The 20,580-nt window shown below is 50.2% G+C and overlaps 2 protein-coding genes across 2 annotated transcripts in view; both read right to left on the reverse strand.

Annotated features, from left to right (window-relative positions):
* Positions 1-3,034: 3,034 nt before the first annotated feature.
* LOC135995485 (pinopsin) lies at positions 3,035-5,604 on the reverse strand. The gene is made up of 5 exons (XM_065646812.1): positions 5,256-5,604; positions 4,506-4,688; positions 4,080-4,225; positions 3,628-3,867; positions 3,035-3,166 (listed from the first exon to the last, which is right to left on the reverse strand). Exons 1-5 carry the CDS (start codon positions 5,602-5,604, stop codon positions 3,035-3,037), a joined length of 1,050 nt encoding a protein of 349 aa, XP_065502884.1.
* A 4,213-nt stretch (positions 5,605-9,817) lies between these two features.
* DOC2B (double C2 domain beta) overlaps positions 9,818-20,580 on the reverse strand; it is a 29,020-nt gene continuing 18,257 nt past the window's right edge. Inside the window, exons 5-9 of the mRNA XM_065647174.1 lie at positions 14,409-14,535; positions 14,068-14,225; positions 11,880-11,961; positions 11,565-11,661; positions 9,818-10,981 (exon numbers count right to left, since the gene is read on the reverse strand). Coding sequence (XP_065503246.1) covers positions 10,845-10,981; positions 11,565-11,661; positions 11,880-11,961; positions 14,068-14,225; positions 14,409-14,535 — 601 coding nt within the window. The 3' untranslated portion in view covers positions 9,818-10,844. The remainder of the gene's footprint in view (positions 10,982-11,564; positions 11,662-11,879; positions 11,962-14,067; positions 14,226-14,408; positions 14,536-20,580) is intronic.

Genomic DNA, 20,580 nt, shown 5'->3' on the forward strand with positions numbered 1-20,580 from the left:
AAGAAAATCCAGTGACTGACTGTCATACAGTTTGGACTGGTTTTACACCATCATTGCATGTGAAGGCAGCATCAGTAATATTGCAGAATTGAACTGTTTGCTGGATACACCACCCTTACGACACTGGCTGGCTTTCATAAGCAAAATAATTTCTTGCTCTGTTGCATTATGCAGTTTTCGGTGTTACAGACAAAACGATTGTAATTCTGTGGGCTGCGGTTACTGCTCAGGCTCTTGTTAAATTTTTCCATGCTGGAGTGCAGAGTGCTGCGACAGCCCATGTAGTGTCTGTTTTTCCTTGCTCATTAAATTTAACAAGGTAATTTCTTGTTTTCTCTTTTCTTAGTGCTTTTGTGGTCTAGTGTTGAACTGATTTGACTGATTAAGGGGATTAATTGCTGTGCAGAAAGCTAATGAGAAAAAGACAGTGTTCTCCAGAGATTGCAAGTGCAGCAATAAATTCCCTGCCAGCGTTAGACAAGAATGTGAGAAAACCTCATTAGTATTACAAAGATACCTGTTGTTCAGTTAAACCGCACTTTTGGTCGGCCTCATTCAAAACAAAAACCAAAGTATCTGGATATGATCGAGCTTTGGGTCAGGATCTGGATGGGCACAGCAACTTCACGTTTAGCTTTTCTTGTGATAGATACTGTTCAGGTGCAGGAGGTGTGAACTTTGTCCCTTTTTAACAGATGCTGATTTTAGTGCCTTCGTACAGCTGGGTGTTAACCATGTGAAGGGAAATTCCACCTGTCTGTAACTGCTAGTTAATTTGGTTTAATGATACTAATAAAAGTTTCCAAGGTTATTGTGCTGCCATGTGGTTATTTTTCTGGTTTTGGGGGGTTCTTTTTCGGGTTCATGGTTTGGTGTTTTGTTGTTGGTTTGGGTTTTTGTTTTGTTTTTACTTGTTAATAATTATGTTTCCCATCATCAGGCTATGGATACAACTAGCTGCTGATAGAGCTACTCAAGGGAAGATGCTTTCTTCAGAAGAAATCAAGAAAAAACAAAAGATCTTTCTTCCATTTAGTGATAGAGCAGAAGCATCAGCAGCAAGGAGGCTGCAGTTTGAGTTCTGCACCTCAGGTAACTGCAGTGCCAGTCGTGGGAAACGGGGCTCACATTTGTGTGTTACACAATTCTGGCCAGGCAAAAGTTGAATATTTTCCAAGCCAGGTTCTTCCCAGCTGCAGAGGGCAATGAAAATGTGAGCAAAAGCTAAATGGCAAATTTGCTGTGTGATTCTGTCCTTAGTGGCTTGTTACCCACAACTGACAAATAGGCAAAGGACGTTCCCTCTCACTTTGGGCAATGTCTTGTTATGCTTCCTAGGCTCGCTCAATTAAATAAAAAGTAATTAAAACTTTCAGGGCTGCAGCAGTGTGGTGGCGTGGAGCAAGCACACACGCATTTTTATATGCACATAATTATATATCCCCTTGGTTTGCAACACATGAAATCTCTTAGCTTCTTGGATTTCTTTTTCTATTTTATCTGTCAAACCAAATGGTGAGCAGACTGTGAACCATTTCCCTATCTTTTTTTAAATCTTAATGTGGAGAATTTTTATTTCTGTTGGTAGAGAGCCTTTCAAGTAGCCCCATAGCCTGTCTGCTCTCCTTATCGAGGCCAGAACACAGCAGAGATTTCAGTTTCTCAGCTGCTTGTGCTCTTCCAGATTTAAGTTTACCATGAATGTAAATCATCCTGATAACATAAAGCATGGACACAGAAGCTGTAATTAACAGAATTAAACAAGGACCAGTGAAAGACAGCAGAGAGGATCAGAGGGGGCCCATCTAATGCTTTTCAGCTTCCCTGAGAATTAAAGGCCAATTAATTAAATTAAAACAGTGATACTGAGCTGTTCTAATTCCTTTCTGAGCTGCCAGCATGTGAGGAAAGCAAGTGGAGTGAAGGAGTTTGGGACAGGGGGATGGAGGTGAGGGGGGTGTCCTGTCCCCCTGCCTGTGGGGGCTGAATTTCTCAGAATTTCTCAGAATTCCTCTGAATTTCTGGAGGTGCTTGCAGGACCCCGCAGTAAGTTTGAGTGAAGACACACAAGAAAAGCAAATGTTGATGGTCTAAGCAGCGATGTTTCTTGTCATCGTACTGCTCTGGGGTTTGGGATTGTTGTTTTGTTCTTGTTTTGGAATCTCAGAGGAAAAAAAAACCCTTGGTCCCCCAGATCTCGTAATCTGTGCTGGTCCAAATGGCCTTTCTGATGGCTTGTTATCAGGTCGTGGACTGCACACTGGTGAGGCCATTTAGTGAGGTGATGAACAACTTTCAGCATTGTTTCCAGAAGGGTAATTGCAGCTGGTAGAGATAAACTGTCTTGAGATTCCAGACCAGGGGTGTAGTTGTGGAACCCCATGGTGGGGGGTTGTCTTTTAATTTTTTCTTGCGGGCTTTGGCATTTTTTCCTTTCTGTTAACATCCCAGCTGTTTGGGTAGCGGCAGCTCTGCCTCATCCTCAGGGTCTGCAGGGCCTGTTACAACCTGGGTTTTCATGCTTGCTGCAAAATCAGTAGATTTAAGACCTTTCCTTATTGCCTTAAATAAAAATAAAATATGTAATTGTGTCTTCAAACTGTTTTATGTCTTGTTATCCATTATAATGGCCAATGGGGCACTTGCCGTGAGAGAAGAGCCGTTGTAGCAGCGGGAGGTGAAGTGTTTTCTGTCAGTATCAGCCGGTAAAACAGATGCATGTGAACTCGTCGATGTTTATTAATGTTTATTAACGTTTATTAACGTGGTCTGCACTTAAACATACCTGCTGGATTTTTACTGGTTTCACACTGTGACCTTGAACTTCACAGCGAGATCAGGCAATGCGAGTAGGGCTCGGTCTATCTGGGGTGGTGAATGTACAGCCCTGTCCCACAGACCTCTTTGGAGCTGGTGGCACAGCTGAGTGTGTTCAGCCTGGTCTTGGGCCAAACGGCAACTTGGGACGTTCTGCATCAAGGAAATATTACTCTCTATATTTTTTTTTAATCTTAACAGCTGCATCTGGCCGCAGTTAGACAGGGTGAGACAGTGTCACCTTATTCCGCAGCCTGTCTGCGGGGGGATCGGGGGCAGCCGGAGCGGTTCTGCCTGTCCCCCGGCGGGGGTGACCACAGCACAGCATCTTCAGCAGGCAGCTCTGGAACTGGAAAGGGAAGGGACAGGTTATGTGTTGTGGAAGGAACCTGGTGTCTGCCTCGAGACTTGGAGGCAGAGGCTGCGGGTGGATGCTCGGTGTATTTTGGGTGAGATCTGTAGTGATTCCCGCCCCACTCTCTGCAGATCCTGGCAGTTTATTGACAATAAACATCGCATTTTGTTTGCTTTGCGTGTTCAATGAACACTTTGTGATCTAAAATTAAGTTGCCTGACCCCATAAAATCTTGGAAGCAGAAAATGAGCTCTCGTTTGGGCTTGGAGGCTGCTCCCTCCCTTTCCATTTTATTCCCCAAAACCCTGCTGCTTATACAGCAGCTCCCGGATTGAGCCTGCATCTACACTTCCAGATAGGATAGATGGTTCCTCCATGATTTATGAGGCCATTAAGTTGTTCTCCAAAGCCCCAGTGAAGCTGTGGTTTCATTACCTACTGGCTTTCCCTCTCACCTGTTTGTTCATGAAGACGTAGATGATGGGATTGTAGACTGTGGCGGTCTTGGAGAAGTAGGAGGGCAGGGATGCGAGAGCCGGCTGGATGGCGATGTCTTTGTTGGTGGCCACCACCAGTGCAAACGTGGTGTAGGGCAGCCAGCAGATGAGGAAGGCCATGACCATCGTGACCACCATCCGCGTCACCTCCCGCTCCGCCTGCTGCGTCGTGTCCGACTCCTGCTGCTGTGCTGCAGCCTGCGGGGAGTTTTGAAGAGAGAGAGATCCCTTCTTAACGACTTCCAACAGCATTTCCATCCCTCGGGTGCCCCAACGGCAGCGCCAGGAGATGTCGGCACCATCAGCTGTCAGAAAAAGCTGCCATGAGGCTCTTCATCCCGATGGAGATGTGCCTCGCCAGTGTTTTGTGAGCAGAAAACCATTAACTCACCCGTACTTGTCATACTTACCGCTCGCAGGGTCATCAGCAGGTTGGCGTAGGAGAAGAGGATCAGGCTGAGGGGCATCACGAAGCAGGTGACGAACAAGGCCAAGATGTAGCTGTTGTTGTTGCTGCCACCCGTGTACCAGTTGGGCCCGCAAGAGGTTCTCAGACCTGCAACAAGTAAGTTGTGAAACAAACCTAAAGCTGTGAGCTGGAGAGCAGCCAGAGCAGCTCGTGGCTCTGATGTCCACCAGACACGGCAGATCGGCTGCAGCGTGTCCTGCAGTGGGAACTTCAGAGGAACAGCCTCCAAGAGAGGATTATTGACTGAGCAAGCAGGTGTTAACATTTTAAATACCAGAATAGCCGCTCTCCAACCACCCTGCCCCTGAAAACGACACACAAGAAGCAGCTGTGGGGTTGAGCTCAGGTCCGAAGCGCATCTCCCCACCTTCGGGCACGTAGCTGCTCCAGCCCAGGAGCGGCGGGGTCGTCCAGAGCAGGGACCAGCCCCACGTGAAGGCGCAGCCGGTGACGGCGTGACGGTGCTGGAACCGAAAGTCCCCCAGGGGTCTGCAGACCACGACGTACCGCTCGAAGGCCAGGATGGCCAGGGACCACAGCCCCACGATGCCTGGGGAGAGGAGGAGGTTGGTGTCTGAGGAACGGGCTGGGCCTGGGCCCTGCAGACAGTCAGGAAGAGCCGTTGAAGTAAATGTTGTAACGAGAGTCAGATGTTTTTCTTAAAGCAGGAAGAGCTGGGAGGATGTTTGGCTCTTGAAAGTGAAGCTGGCAGCGGAGTGTCTGTGACACACTGTGGTTCTGACCACAGTTTCTGCCCTGGAGTGTGTTCGACGAAAGGTTTCGTGCAGCATTTCATGTTTCGGGTCCACACCGGAACATCTGTGTGCTGACATAGCCCCCCCGAGGCACATCCCGGGCAAGGACAATGATGTGTCCAGTGGCATTTATCTCCCTATAGAGACCAAGATGGAGCGTGTGGTGACCTGATGTCAGCCAACTGCCTACTCAAGCCCTCCTTGTGCTAAAGAATAGCTGCAGGACGCGAGTTCTACATCACGCATGACGGCATCGCGTTTAGGAGAAGCCACGAGCTGATGAAACGTCCCCCAAAGCCTCTTTGCTAAACACAACGGCACCAACCAAAGACCACGACAGGTCTCACGGGTCGTGTCCTTACCTGTCAGGGACACCATGAAGCCCTCCAGCTCGCACAGCCGCTTGCCGAACACGAAGAAGCCGCTGATGTTGTTGGAGAAGCTGACGGAGCTGCCGCAGAGCGTCACCAGCAGGTCGGCCACGGCCAGGTTCACCAGGATGTAGTTCAAGGGCGACCGCAGCTTCTTGTACCTGACGGAAACCGCGATGACCAAGCCGTTCACAACCGAGGCGGAGATCACCACGGCGCCCATCAGCACGGCCACCGACAGGTACATCCCCCGCGGGGCCTGGTGGGGCCACTGGGGGCCATCGAAAGGCCCCGGGGTGCCGGTGTCTGGGGGCTCCTGGGGGCTGGTGGTGGGGTCCATGGGGAGCTGGAGAACCAGAGCCCGTGCAGGGGACCCTCCCCAAAGAAAAACCTCTTTATAAAGCTGGAGGGGCTGACGTGAGCCAGAGGAGCTTTGCATTAAACTACCTTAAGCTTTTTGTTTAATCTGAAAGGTTTGTCCTCCTGCCCCCCGCTTTTTATAATCAGCTCTTTATTCCGGAGGGGATAAAGAGTGACTTTAAAAAAAACCTATCTGAACGGTGCATCATTTAATTAAGTAAATAGCGCTTGTTGTTTTTTTGTTTTTTTTAAATTTGCACTGCCCCCCTGCATCCCCCGTGAGTGTGGCTGGTCCCGTCTCGTTCAGCTGCACAGGTTCTAAATGTGCTCAATAAATGTCTATTAAATATAGCAATGGTCTTAATACATCAATTAATATATATATAGTAAATATAAAATATAGAAAATACATTTTATATAATTTATAATATTCTGTAGAAGACCTGATGTGTGTATACGTGTACATGTGTATTGTTAGGGAATAGGTTGTATGTGGAGAGAGCACACAAGAAAGAGTGTGAGAGAGCATGTTACCTGGATCTGTAACTAATTCACACATAGCTGTAATACAATATATACTACACAGATACTATGTAATATCTACTTATGTAATCTAGTATATAAAAATATTTTATATACCTATGTATGCACATTAAATTACATAAAGACATTCTTGTACTATACATACCATGTACAAATATTCTATTTTATAGTATAAAAGAGTTACTATACATACCCATGTGCGTGCATTTAATTGTAGCTGCCTATATCTGTACCTCGCTCTATAATGTATACACTCACATATATTTATATATCATATTTGATATATACATATTTTAAGTTGTATATAGTATACGCTTATTTAATACAAACATTTATATACATGTGATTGTATTTTTATATATAATAACATCATTGTATATACAGTGTGTATATATATATAAAAATACATACACAGGCATATTTATATTTGTATCTGCCTACACAAATACGTATATTTTTATATACACGCAGAAATATATGGCATATGAGGGCATGTATCTAGAAATACCTGCATACATATATTTATTATATAAAGGTGATACTTAAAATTTTTATTATACCTATATGAACAGATATACTAATTATATTTTCTTTATTGTAATACTGTAAGATATAAAAGCGAATGTGTAGCTATACATATACGTGTGTAGAGAGTTACATCTACAGCACATGTATATATACAGCATATATTATAGTATATATTTAACATGTATTACTAGATTATATAAGATAGCCTACATAAATATTTTATACACATATATATATAAATTATATAAAATATTTAGATTATATATATAAAATACTGTCCTGGTTTCGGCTGGGATCAAGTTAATTGTCTCTTTATAGCTGGTGAGGGGCTGCGGTTTGGGTTCAGAATGAGAATGGCGTTGAAGGTAACACCTGATGTTGCCGTTGCTGAGTCGTCGAGGTCTTTTCAGCATCTCACGCTGCACCAGGACAGCTGACCCGAGTGGCCCAAGGGACATTCCACGCCGTGCGTGGCATGAGCAGTGCGGATTTTTTGGGGAAGGGGGGCAGGGAACTGCTGCTCAGGGCCGGGCTGAGCGTTGATCAGGGGGTGGTGAGCAAGTGCGCTGTCCACCACTCATTTTAGAGACATTTTTATTTGTTTTATTATTAATTTTTTAAATTATATATAATATAATAATATAATACAGATAAGACATATAATAAATATGATATGATATGATATAATGTGATGATATGATATAAGATGATATAATATGATTGATATGATATAATATGGTATAAGATAAGATAATATGATATAATATGATATAACATGATATAATACGATATGGTATAATATAATGTAATATAATATAATGTAATATAATATAATATAAAAACTAAACGTCATTTTCTGTGCTATTAAACTGTCTGTATCTTAACCCACAAGGTTTTTTCTTTTCCCCTCAATTCTCTCCCATCCCACTTGGCAGGTGGTGAGTGAATGGCTGTGTGTGGAGTTTAACTGCCTGCTAAACTACAACAAATATATAGATCATATAAAGTATAATGCAAGAAGTGCGTTTATGTACTTATAAATGCGTATCTATTTATGATGCTTGTCTGGCTCCTACACCTCATCAGTGGGTCTGAGTGGTACAGAGATGCCCTGCCTTTAATGTTTGAAAATATACAAACTCCCGCATATAATTATTTAACTGGGTCACATATACATGTGTGCATATGCACATGTATGTGTGAATATCCATCTACCTATCGTATGTGTATACAGATATATATTTGTATCGCTGTACGGAGATATATAGACATATAATGTGTGTGTATCTATATATCTGTCTATGAGGGAAGCTCAGTTTGGGCCATATTTGTAGATATTTGGGCTGTGGGCAGGGAAGTGCAATATGTGCCCGGCCCATCTCCATGTGCTGCTGGAACCTGAAGCTGCCGGTGTCCCCCAGGCGGGGACCAGCGGCGGGTTTTCAATTTCAGTGCAGCCGAGTGGTGCTAACGAAGTGAATTACCACCATCGGGGCTCCCCAGGGAGGGGAATCACCTTCAGCGCCAGTGAGCAGCCCGGCTGCTCCCGCTGAACATTAGCCTCTGAAAATGCACGTTCGATCAATCCAAAATGATTGAAAAAAAATACACATTAACCAGCAGAGCCGGAGCAGCTGCCGGGGCACCTCGGCTCACGGCCCAGTGCAGGGTGGCCTCTGCACCTTTGCCCTGGGGAGGATGCTCAGAGCGTCTGAGATGTCAAATATCCATGTAGAGGTGGCCCTGACCCACCCACAGGCGCCTTGAGTGAGGCAACATTGATGGAAATTTCAGAAAAACCAGATTTTAAAATTTTATTTACTTTTTAATCCTCCCTTGACTAATCTCCCACCCTCCACCCCTGGTGCTTACAGCCCCTGCCGAAGCAGAATGGGGTCCCCAGGGAAACTGGGGGATGCTGAGCCCCTGCAGTTATGGGTTTTTTTGGGTTTTGGTGGGGTTTTTTGTTTGGTTCGGTTTTTTTCTCCAGCAAGAGATTAGAAAGTGGAGAACAGAGCCAAGCAGCACCCAATGCTCTAGTTTAAAACCCACTTCCCGAGCCATCGCCTGGCCCCAGCTCTTCATCTCGTGCCTCTGGGTCACTCAATGCTCCGGTTGAGACGCAAGGAGAGCAAAAAAAGAGGCACTTTTTATTTTTTTCCCCCTTTTTATTTGGGGTTCTCATTATAAATATTAACAAATCTGACAAAAAGTACACAGATAATACTGAAATACAAAAAGTCTCTTAGGATGCAGGTAAGGGCAGTTTCTGCAGCCTTCACATGGTAGCAAAACATCAGTATCAAACATTTCACGAGGCCACCACTCTGCATGCAGCTGGGACGGATGGACAGACGGACCATCTGCTTAGAAAAGACTGGGATACAAAGTGAAGGAACCCCCCCACACATGAACGATGTCCTACTCCTCAGGCATAAACCAGTTTTATGGAAAGATGTGCTGAAACAAGTGATAGATTGAAAGTAAATTTGCAAGAAAAGGGAGGCACAGGCGACCCGGTGCTCCCATAGTTCTCCTGGAAGCTCAGCCCTAAACCAGGTTTTAAGGTGCTGGACCAGTGACAAGAGAGAGAATTATCAGGAACATCCTACATGACACGCTGCCGCCATTCAAATAAAATCCATGCATATCTGTAGAATGCATTACAAATATCAAGTTATTAAAAAAGACCCTACGAACGTTGTTTTATTTCACCCCCCCCTCCCCATATCAAACAAGGTGTAACACGATCATCACTTCAAAAAGTTAAAGTAGGTTTCCAGAGACCCGATTGCTTTCCAAAAAAAAAAAAATAAACCCAAAACCAAACCAGAAGTCGGCAACACACACGCACACACGCACACAGAGTTACAGAGCTCAGAAGCTGGAGGTAATTCAGACCGAACAGCAGCTCTTCCTAAGAAAACATGGGTTAAAGGCTTCAAAAATTTCTGGCAAGATGTAGCATTTAAGAGAAATTGTAGCTCATCCCACCGGGCGCCGGCTCTTGCGCAAACACGACGAAGTCGTGTTTGCGCAAGAGCCGGCGCCCGGTGGGATGAGGATGCAGAAACCAACCGTGATGGGTCATGGAGGATGCGAACTTGAATTATTATTATTATAATTATATTATATTATTATACTATTATTGTGCCGTACACAGAAATTTGTTTTGGATGCTGTTTGAGGCAGAAAAATGGACCAACGCGATGGCCACGCTGCAGCTGAGCATCCGCAAGCGCGCTCCCGGTTTGGCCCCAGTGTAGGATTTTAGGTAACGGCGTGAATTGCAAAAAGGATGAATAAAGGAAAAGTGATAGAAAAATTCAGCCTTGAAGTCAGCTTCGCTGGAAAAATAGCTGTGCCGAAGCCTGGTTTTGTTGGGAGAGCGGTTGATACGAGGGCAGCGTGAGGCTTCGCTGCTTGGTCAGTGACTTTGCTCAGCTTTTTGTTTTGTCCCAAACTTCTGCGCATGGGCACCGTGAGAGGGAAGCCGTGGTCTGCAGAGCCCTGTCAGCTTGCTGGCTAAAGCCACACGGGCTATCGGAGAGGACGAGCACAACATCTCTGGAAGAAAAGCAAACAGTCTTCCGAGGTGATCAGGGGACACAATCATTCCGACGGAGGAGCTTTAAATGCATAAAAGACTGTTTAGGCCCGAACCACAGAGACTGACAAACCACCAGAAATATGACACAATCGCCTTGAGAAAATAGTTCCGGGTTTTAAGTGACGCCTTTTGCTCATATTAGACACGCGAACGGAGGTGGACGCATTCATTTTTGCCACTGAATTGCAAGGCAGCGAGAAGGTAGTTCAGTAGAGCAAAGAGTCGGGAGAGGAGCCGGAGCCGCAGTGCATGCAGGCGCGTGGTGTCCGTGTGCGTGCGCACACGCGCGTGTGTGGGGGTGTGTGTGTGCACGCTCGTGTGCGAGTGTGTCAGGGTGCAAAAGGCGTTTTGGAAAAGCCTCGGGGGCCGGGACCTGCCGAGCAGAGTGAACGGCCGCTGCCGCGTTCCCTGGCAGGGTGTCCCCGCAGCCGGGCCGTGGCGCGGGGCGTCCCGCTCTCCCGGCACCCAAAGCCGTAACCGAGAGGAGTCCGACGGCTGCGGCCGGTGGAGCGGTGCCCGAGGGGGCAGCCCTGCGGGGCTCAGTCGCTCAGCACAGCCCCCGGCAGCTCGTTCGTTAGCGTGTGCCAGCGCTCGATTTTCTTGTCCTTGTTTTTCAGGCAGTCGAACCAGTGCTTCAGCCGCTCGCCCTTGGCGTTAATTCCTAACACGACTCCACCTGGGGAGAGACAGAGAGAGGGCGAGGTGGGGGCGAGCACCAGCCCGGCGAGGGAAGCCGAGGGCCGCTGAGGGGTGCTGGATGGAGCCACGCCATGCAGCCTCTGTCACGGCATCTGATGCCACGACCTGACGTGGCACACGGGTGATCACAGCCCGGTTTTCCCAGCCCCTCCCGGCTGCGGTCTGGGATCTGCCCCGGGCAGCTTGTTCTTGTGCCAAGGGCTGGATGCTCATTGCAATCGCAGCGGCTGTCAGAGACACCGGGCACTTGTTGGCAATAAATCACAGCGACCAGTAACAAAATCACAACAAGCCTAGACATCCAACAGAGATAAATGGAACCTCCCCAGTAAACCTGGTTTTTATTCAGAATAAGAGATCTGAAAACAGAAGGGAAGAGGGAGACCAGGAGAGGGATAAAAGCAGAACAGAAACCCAGCAAGAAGGAATGGGGGGGATGGAAAACAAACTGGGAGGACAAAGAAGTGCAGAAGAAAAGCAGATGAAAAAAGATGAGGCACAGGTGGTGAAGATAAGAAAAAAAAAGAAGCCAAGGAGACCTCCTGGAGTGCCCCACTCACCTATGAAATCGTTCGATTTCCCGATATCGTAGTCCCACACTGTGACTTCCAAGGTCTTTTTCGCCAGGTCACCATGCTTGATCTCATAGCAAAACTCCTGTTGGGAGCAGAGACAGAGTCAGGACGAAGCTGTGCCGAGTTCCCGCGGGGCTGGGGTGTCCATCCTCCTCCTCGGGCTGCTGCCCTTTGCCACCCACAGGGAACTCAACCTCCATCCCTCACCTAATGATTGAGGTTGTTTTTTGGTTTCCCTCCTTCTAAGTCCGAGGGCTGAGAAAAGCCCCCAGGCAAGAACCACAACCGGCAAAAACCCACCTCGTTGAACTCGGGGTTCAGTGTCTTCTTCTTCACTGCTGTCTTATGCTTTGATTTCTTGTCCTCGTCTGGTTTCAAGTAACTGCAATGAAACCAAAGCAGCAGGTTCGCACGCACGTCCCATTGCCCAGGAACCACCTGCACCCCGGTGTGGGTGGGGGCACCTGCAGGACCAGCTCCTGAGCAGGGGGTGAGATGGGTGCTGAGCCCCCGACCTGCAGCTCCGTTCTCCTGCCAAAACGCATTTCCCCACTTTGGCACCAGCCGAGTCACTGGCTGCCAGCAGGGAGCACCGATTATCCCAGCTCCAGTCCCTAGGGGACACTGGCACCGCACACATGCGCCCAGCTCCCGAAATCAAACCCTGCCAGCCCAGAACCAGCCCAGACTGGGACCAGTTTGCTCATCCAGAGCTTTGCCAGGAGACAGAAACTGCAGGCTGGCGTGTGAGGGGGAGCAAGAGCAAGTGCAGTGGCCGCGGGTCCGTACACGGCTCTTTCCTGCTGATGTTTTGCAGCAGCAGGGCTGGAAAGCAAACGAGGTTAAAGTGCCTGTGAGCAGAGAGAGCACTCGAAATCCAGTCCAGGCCAAAGTCAACCCATCATCATTTCATCTTGGTGCTGCTCCTTTAAACATCAGTTCTGCTTCCTTGTTACACTTTCCAGACCCTGCTCATAATTAAAAAATTAGGGCTTGTACCACAAGAAGCATCACTTGTCTATCTGCTCTGATTAAAGCCCCGCAGATACAATTTACTGCAGAGAGCACAAAGGCACCTACAAAACGACTGTGCACAACAAAGGAACTATGTTACCTGGGGACCGAGCCTCCCATGAGCATTTAAAAAAAGCAAGAGTGGCTTTTTATGCAAACACCTCCACTCCAAAAGAACAATTAACTAGGAAGGTGAAATTGTGCTGCTGATAAACTCCATTTCTGGCCTCCCAGGCACCAGGCGTAGTTTATCCCGGTAGATCTGCCTTAACAAATATCATCCCTAAAAGTGCCAAAGTTTTGGGCCAGCGCGCTGGGGACAGGGACGTGGGATGTGTGTGGTGTGGGTCTGCCAGCCCTTCCTCGCCACGTCCCCCTGCTCTGCAGAGAGCGAGTGAAAAATGCTGTCCCCCAAAAACCAAACCAGGAGCTGCAGCGATACAGGGCCCAGTGCCAGCAAACCATCGCCCGCCTCTGCAGCCCCGAACAGCCCTGGGGTGCCCTGGATCACTTGGGTGAGGGCACATCGCAGCAGCCCATTACAGCGATTTTAATGGCTTTTTTATTTTCTTCTCTAAATAAGGAAGGTGCTCCCAGTCATTTACACTGGAAAGCGTCAGCGGGACCTGCAGATGTGCCCTCAGCTCTGTTAACCAGGCCCCCAAGGCACCAGAGCCATGGGTTGCAATTAAACTGCTGTCTGGCCTAATTACACGCACGTCATTAATTAGAGCCTTTCCAAAGTGCGGGGTGGTGGCCCTGCCGCTGGGCTGGGAGCCTGTTCTCCCTCAAGACCTGGGGAAAGGAGCAATTAATTGCCCGTCCCAGGCAGGGGGTGCCTGTACCCCGGTGCCACCAGCCAGGAGGACCAGACCTGACCCAGCAGCCACCCGCATGCCGCAGGGACAGCGCTGCGTTTGAAGAGTGACAACTCCAGGGGTATCACTGGGAAGGAAAGCGAAGGCTCCCGCAGGTGCTGAGTGCAGCCCAGGACCGTTGGGCACAGGCAGCGTCCTGCTTGGGGCATCCCCGTCCCTGCGCTGCCAAATGAGACCCACCAACCGCCAGGCTGCCACCAGCAAAACCCGACTGTTTTCTTTTTTTACCCACCTGCTTCACGCCACCAGTTCTGACCCGGGGCCATGTCCCTGACACAGACCCTCTCCCAGGGCAGGGTGGTGGCAGCGGGCAGTGCTGAGCCCGGCAGCGGTCACCACGGTCACCCAGGCGCTGCCGAACGGGCAGGGACGATGGGCTGTGCCGGCACGGGCACGGCCGCGCGTCACGGGACAGATGCTGCACCCGCCTTACTTTGAAGTGCTGTAACACAATCACTGGGGAACAACATCCTTGCAGGCAAACGCAAGCTGCTGCCGTGGTGCCCTCATTTGCATCTCCTAATGAGATCAATTAATTTCCACTGCGGGGAGAGGCGAGTGGGACAGCACGAGGGCCGGCGCGGAGCAGCACTCACGTTTTGACGTAGGGGTCGGAGTAGCCGTTGGCGTCCATGGCGGCCAGGTGGGCGCAGCGGATGATGCCCACCAGCAGCCCCTGCTTCTGCGAGCTGTACTTGAGGGAGATGAGGATCCGGCCACGCTCCTCCAGCGACTTGTCTTCTGTTTTATCTATCTGGGGGAAGGAACGCACCCGGTTCGGGGGCTGCTCCGGGGCACAGCCCCAGTTGTGGATGCTCTCCCCATACCAAATCATGTCTGGGAGGTCAAACCGCCCCACGCTCCCATGTGCTGCAGGGAGAAGCTGCTGCATCCATGGGCCCACAGCAGGGGATGCTGCTCGGAACCCCCCACTCACCGGCAGCTGCTTCTCCAGGCAGATGTTGAAGTTTTTGGTCTGGTTGGGCTTCAGCTTTTTCAGTGGGATCCGCGTCTCCCCGATAAACTCGTTGTGGCGGAACTTGTCCTCGTCGCAGACCGAGATCCTGCAAAAAGCACGAGGTGAGCGGAGCTGCTGCGGAGAGGGGAGGTGATGGAATGAGGGACATGAGGGACCCGTCACACTGCAGGACCCCAGCGAGGGGACAGCTCGAGGCCCCACAGCCGCCTCTCCTGCTCAGACCCCATCCCGGCCAGGGGTGGCTGTCACCTCCCTGGGGACCAGGCTCCCTCTGGGGAGATGCTCCTGAACCCCGAGCAGCAGCGTGGTGCTGCAGTGTCTGCATCCAGTGCACTCACCAGCCCAGGCACTGTCGGAAAAGCAACTTGGGGCCTCCAGCATCCTAATGGCTCTTCCATTAAAACTTCAAAGTCATCAGTGACGGAAGCAAAACTATTCTGAGCTGCCGCCAGCCCAGCTGCATCCTGCCTGACCGAGGCAGCTCTTCCTACACCTGGTCTCCAATGGCACTTCGGGGAACGTGCCTCCTCCCAGGGCTCCCTCCTCGCCCACCTGAGGGGCTTGGGCACTTATCTGTGTGTCCCCCAGTGCTGGGGACCTGCCTGTCCAGTCTGGGACACCAAGGGGTCCAACACCTCCCCTCCCACCACACAGACAAGACCGGGAGGGATTTGCAGACCCAGCCCACGGGAAGCTCTCCCAGCCCCGGCCGGGGTCCCGTGTGGGGCCAGGGCCGGGGATGCGCCCTGTGACGGCAGCCGAGGGCAGTGACGGCGATGCCGAGCGCAGGCTGTTCTCCGTGCGAGAGCTATAAATGCCTTTTCCTGAGCTGGCAGCTCGTGAGTCATTTCTCTGCCGCTTCCCAGCCCGCTCCGGGCATCAGGAGAGACGACGGAAGAGCGAAGTTAGAGCTTGCAGGGAGCCTCCGCTCGCAGCTCCTGAAATCCCAGAGAGGGGCCAGGAGGGGTCTGGCTGCCCGGCGAGGGACCAGCCGTCCCCCAGCAGCGCTGCCTGGAGCTGAGGACAGGCAAAGCCTCTTGTCTCCCTCCAAAGGGACAGGCAAAGCCTCTTGTCTCCCTCCAAAGGGACAGGCAAAGCCTCTTGTCTCCCTCCAAAGGGACAGGCAAAGCCTCTTGTCTCCCTCCAAAGGGACAGGCAAAGCCTCCTGTCTCCCTCCAAAGGGACAGGCAAAGCCTCTTGTCTCCCTCCAAAGGGAGCATCCCATATCCTGCATCCCTACCGCAACCACGCTGGGCTCCCTGTCCATCAAGGAAAGGCGTTTCCCTTCCCTTCTCTCCTTTTTTCCCCTCTTTTTAAATTTTCCCACAGCAGCTTGCGGTCCTTTTGCTGCTTGATTATTTTCCTCTCTTTCATCCACTCCGCTTGGTGCCCATTTCTCACAGGTGGCACCTCTGCCTCTGGGGACCGCGCTTCACCTTGCCAGGTTTTTGACAAACAGGACCTATTCAGGAAGGGTAATTAAAGTAATTAAAGATAAATAGTGTCCTGCAATCCCACCTCAGAGTAACTAATTGCACACCAGGCCTCTGGCCTGTGCAGTGCCTGGGTGGTTTATCCACGGATGGTTTATCTGTGGGTGGTTTATCCACGGATGGTTTATCTGTGGGTGGTTTATCCACGGATGGTTTATCTGTGGGTGGTTTATCCATGGATGGTTTCTCCATGGATGTTTGGCCACCCTCACGCTCACAGTGAACAAGCAGGTGGTGAGGGAGCCACGGGGGTGGCTCAGCCACACAGCACAAGGACCGTCAGGGCTGGGGACTGGCAGAGGAAAGGGATTTGGAAAAAAATAATACAACAGGAAGACCGGGAATGCTGCTTTCCACAAAATCATAGCTGGATGCAGCGTTACTATAGATACCCATGAAAAAAAAACCACCCCACCGCAACAGTAAAATCCTCAAAAAGAATCTGAAATGCAAGCATAATATTTCCTATTTCCTTTCTTCCTCTCGCCTCTCTTTCTTTCAAAGAACAGAACCAAAAAAAGGAGCAGCAGCAGCAGCTCCAGACAAGAGGCGGCGCTTGCCAGGCGTGCACAACCCCGCACCCGCTGCCCCGTCTCCCCTCCAGCATCTCTGGCCACCGCCCAGGTGGGTCCCCACGTTTTGTGCCTGTGTGTGATGCTCAGAGGTGGTTCAGACGCGGAGTTCCGTGCCAGCCCTCCCGGCCCCGCTGGCTGCCCGCGGGTCATCGTCGCCGGGACGGGTGTGTAACTGGGCAGGCTGGCACGGCACGGGGGCAGCGAGCGGGAGTCGGAGGAGCCGGCAGCTCCAGCCCTCCCTTTGGAAACAGGCGTAATGCAATTACACCGGCTTGAATTTTATTACGAGAAATCGATGTGATGGAATTTTTATGCCTTGGGTTAGAAAATCAGCTCCATGACAAACAGGGAGAGATGCCTCCGGCAGCCACATTCACCCACCACCCCAAGCCCTTTAACACCAACATCCCCCCCGCCTCGTCTCTCTTTATTAAACCAAATCCCTCGAGCTCAGTGTTTGATTTGACAACTCCCAGTGAGGGGTCCTGATCTTTCAGTTAAGGGCTGTGAAAACCACCTTGGAAGAAAATGAAGCAAGTGAGCAATCACCGCTCGTTAAACTTATTCCCCCTCCTACTCAGCCCGGGCTCCCGGGTTCCAGCCCTGACTCACCGCGAGCCCCGCGCCGCTGACTCACGGCTTCTGCTCCAACACGCTGCTCCGGCCCCTTTCCCACGGTGGAAAAGGGAAAATGGGGGTCAGCAAGGACCCTTTTCCACAACACGTGCACATAATAGTTAGCGGAGCCTGAAGACGCATCTCCTGTATCTAAGATCCCCTACGGTTCCTTTAGCAACTTGGGAGGCTCCTGATGGGGGAGCAGATGCGCAGGTGATGTCTGCTTGGCCGAAGGGCAGAAAATGCCTGGCAAGGAGAGAAAATAGGAAAAGGCGGCGTCCTGGGACTGTAATGCTCTCCTAAAACTGAAAGGAGGATTCAGTGCTGGGCTCCATCACAAAACGCCTCAAAGTCTGAGCACAGAAACCACAGTACAAGGTAGAAGCAGTGAGGAGTGCGCCTGCAGTTCCAGAGCAAACCTCCTTCAGTGCTGCTGGAGTAAAGCGATTTGGGACCCCAAATCTCTAAGTGTCTGCAGTACATCTATTAGACCTGATCAAATACTATTTTCTGAATAATATATTTAATGAGTCATGATGTTTGTCAAACACATGATTAAACAAAGAATCCCTGGCATTCGTGGGCTAGCTGAGCATCATATGAATAATGCATCACTTCGCGAATATATCTGGGTATGAATAATTGTATCCAATATCTGGCCAGCTCTGATATTTATTATGAATACAATCTATTTATTGCATATTACACATATTATTTAAATGTAGGCGATTGTATTCTGCCTATTCCAATTTCCTCTGCAGCATTTCTCTGCCCCCCCGTCACGCACCCCGGCTGCCCACCGCCGGAGACCGCGGCCGAGCTGCTGCGGCACGGCCGTGCTCGAACCACGGACGGGAACGGGGTCTGCGGGGTGGAACCCCCGCCTGGTGCTGACAGGGAACCTGTTCCCAAGCCCAGACATCCCGTCCCTCTGAGTCCGGTGTCTTCCGAGAGGGTCTGAATTTGCCAGTGGGTGGTTTCATTGCGATTAAGGCTTGGGCTAGACTCAAGGATATTTAACTCAATGAACAGAGGAGACCTTTCAAGATCCTCCCACCTGCTGTGTTTCATGAAATCTGAAGTATCTGGTGTTTTTTTGAGGGGGTTGGTTCATTAACAAAATCCTGCTTGCCAGCACAATTAGCTGGGTTGCCTTCACCTCCGCTTCTCCCTCGGGGTGGCCCTGCCCGGGGGGTGAATCCTGCCGGCTCCTGGGGCTTGGGTCCGTCACAGCAAAGTCACTCGTCCAGCTCAGCCGAGGCTGCAGAGGGACCAGGGGCAGCCTGTCAGGGTACAGCATGGCGCTGGGGCCTCAGATCCATCACTCTGCTCTCCAGGAGGCAGCGGATGCCCCATCCCAGTCCTTGCAATGAGGCAAATGTCACTGGTCCCCCTGGAAGTGCTGCAGGTGCCGGCAGAGTTCCCCATGCCAATGCTGACCCACCAACCCACGCTGGACACGTCCTACCGAGAGCCCAGGTGGGTTGGGAAGATTTTCAGGTCCTTTTCCAGCTTTTCCGCTGCATCACTCGCTCTCCAGGCAGCGGGGAGGCGAAGGCTGAAGGCGGCTTTGATCTCTACCATTATTTTTACATTAAAGAGACTTTGCAATCGTGTTCCCTGCCCTTCCATGAATCTCAGCACCAAGGAAGCAGCCGGGGAACGATCACCCCCTAGACCGAGGGGAGCATCACTGATGCTCTTTCAACTACCTGCCGCTGCCTCGCGGGAGCCTCGCCTGATTAGTGCAGGGAATGCCAGTGTTCCCGCAGCTTTGAAGTCAGTTTTTTCTGGCAGAGAAGGAGATATTTTGCCAAGATGACGGGTGGGTGAAGCCAAGAACCGAAGGCAGGACAATACACATCACAGGAGATGATTCCTGCAAGAAGCGGCACCAGGAGGCCAAAGGTTCGTTGTCACTGGTGTTATGGAGAGGCTCATGGAGGAGAAATAGCTCAATTCACAGCTAAATAAAAAATCCCTTGTGAGCCCCAGCTGCCAGGGACTCCAGCCCATCCATCCTTCCTAATATGAACCAAAAGTCCCTCCCCAGCCAGGCAGCGAGGACACAATTTATCCAGAATCTAAATGAGGAGGCGCAACATTTCCCAGCCTTGCATCCTTCTACCCAATTTAATAGGCAGTGTTTGAAAATAATCCAAACAAAGAATTAAAATAAAAGATGGATTTTTCTACCTTGTGGCTGGTTTGCGAGAAGTCTCATCTCATCTAAACCTGCCTCAGGATAAACAAAATCTCCTTTGCCAATATCTTCAACCATGAAGACAGAGAAAAGAAAACAAGGGGCTGGGGAATTGCTCTTAAGGAAAATGAAGAGCACTTTAATTCTAGGCTCTGGCTCGCCCATGCAAGATACAAAATGGAGCCACGGTGCTCAGAAGCCTTTTTTTCAGGAGAGGAACTCCCTGGGCCGCGGGCACGAGTTTGTGTTCCCACCTGAAATGCTGCCGGACCCATTGGGCAGGATGGCTGAGCCCCCGGCGCGGGTGAGCGCAGCCCCTCCCCGGGGTGACGCAGCTACCAGGGCCCCCAAAAGGTGGGGGGGTCAGGCCCTTCTGCTCCCTGGCAGATTCCAGCAAACAACTCAGCCGAACATCTCTGTACAAACCAATTTCCACGCTTGAAGAGGCTGAAAATTTCAAAGCCCGGAGTGAACAAATAAAAAAAAAGAAAAAATCCACCAATAATAATAATAAACCAGAGGCTTTCCAGTCCGACAAGCCTGCAGCACTTTCAGCATGACTAATACTTTCCATGCGAAATAATAATCCGCGGTGCTAAATTTCTCATCTCTATGCACGTTGCAGACAACAGGTAGGTTCTGCCCAAATTCACCTCCGAGCAGCATCTCTTACAAGGCAACCTAGTGTTCTCATCATGGGGAAAATAATAAAGTCCCAGAGTACCTGCAAATACGGAGGGTCGGATTCCAGCCATGGAGCTGACAGAGCCCCAAGTCCTCGGAGCAGGATGCAAAATCCTCCTTTGTTTGACAGCAGATTTTACAGCAAATACTCCTGCGTAGCAGTCCCAGAGTAGAGAGGGGATGGAGCGACCGAGGCTGCCCCACACCCTCCCCACACAGGAGCCGGGTCACTTGCTGCCCTCGCTCAGGTGTGACGGTGGCCAAGACGTGGAAATGTTTGCATTTGCAGGAGTTTGCTCCCCACAAAGCTGCACTTCCAAGCTCGTATGGCCCCACGGCGCCGTCCCTGCCCACCTCCAGCCCCATGCAACGCCTCCCAGCCCCTGGGAGATGCTAAACACACAGAGACGGAACTAAACCGAGAGAATACAATAAATTCATCCAAACACCCTTCATTTAGTTTGACAATAATTCACCGATGCCTCCAGCTTTCTTAAAAAGCTCAGCCTCAAAAGGGACCCAGAGCTTTCCCAGGGAGGTTTGCTCAGCAAGATGTG

The sequence above is a fragment of the Caloenas nicobarica genome, chromosome 17, assembly GCF_036013445.1.
Source record: "Caloenas nicobarica isolate bCalNic1 chromosome 17, bCalNic1.hap1, whole genome shotgun sequence".
Classification (NCBI taxonomy): Eukaryota; Metazoa; Chordata; class Aves; order Columbiformes; family Columbidae; genus Caloenas; species Caloenas nicobarica.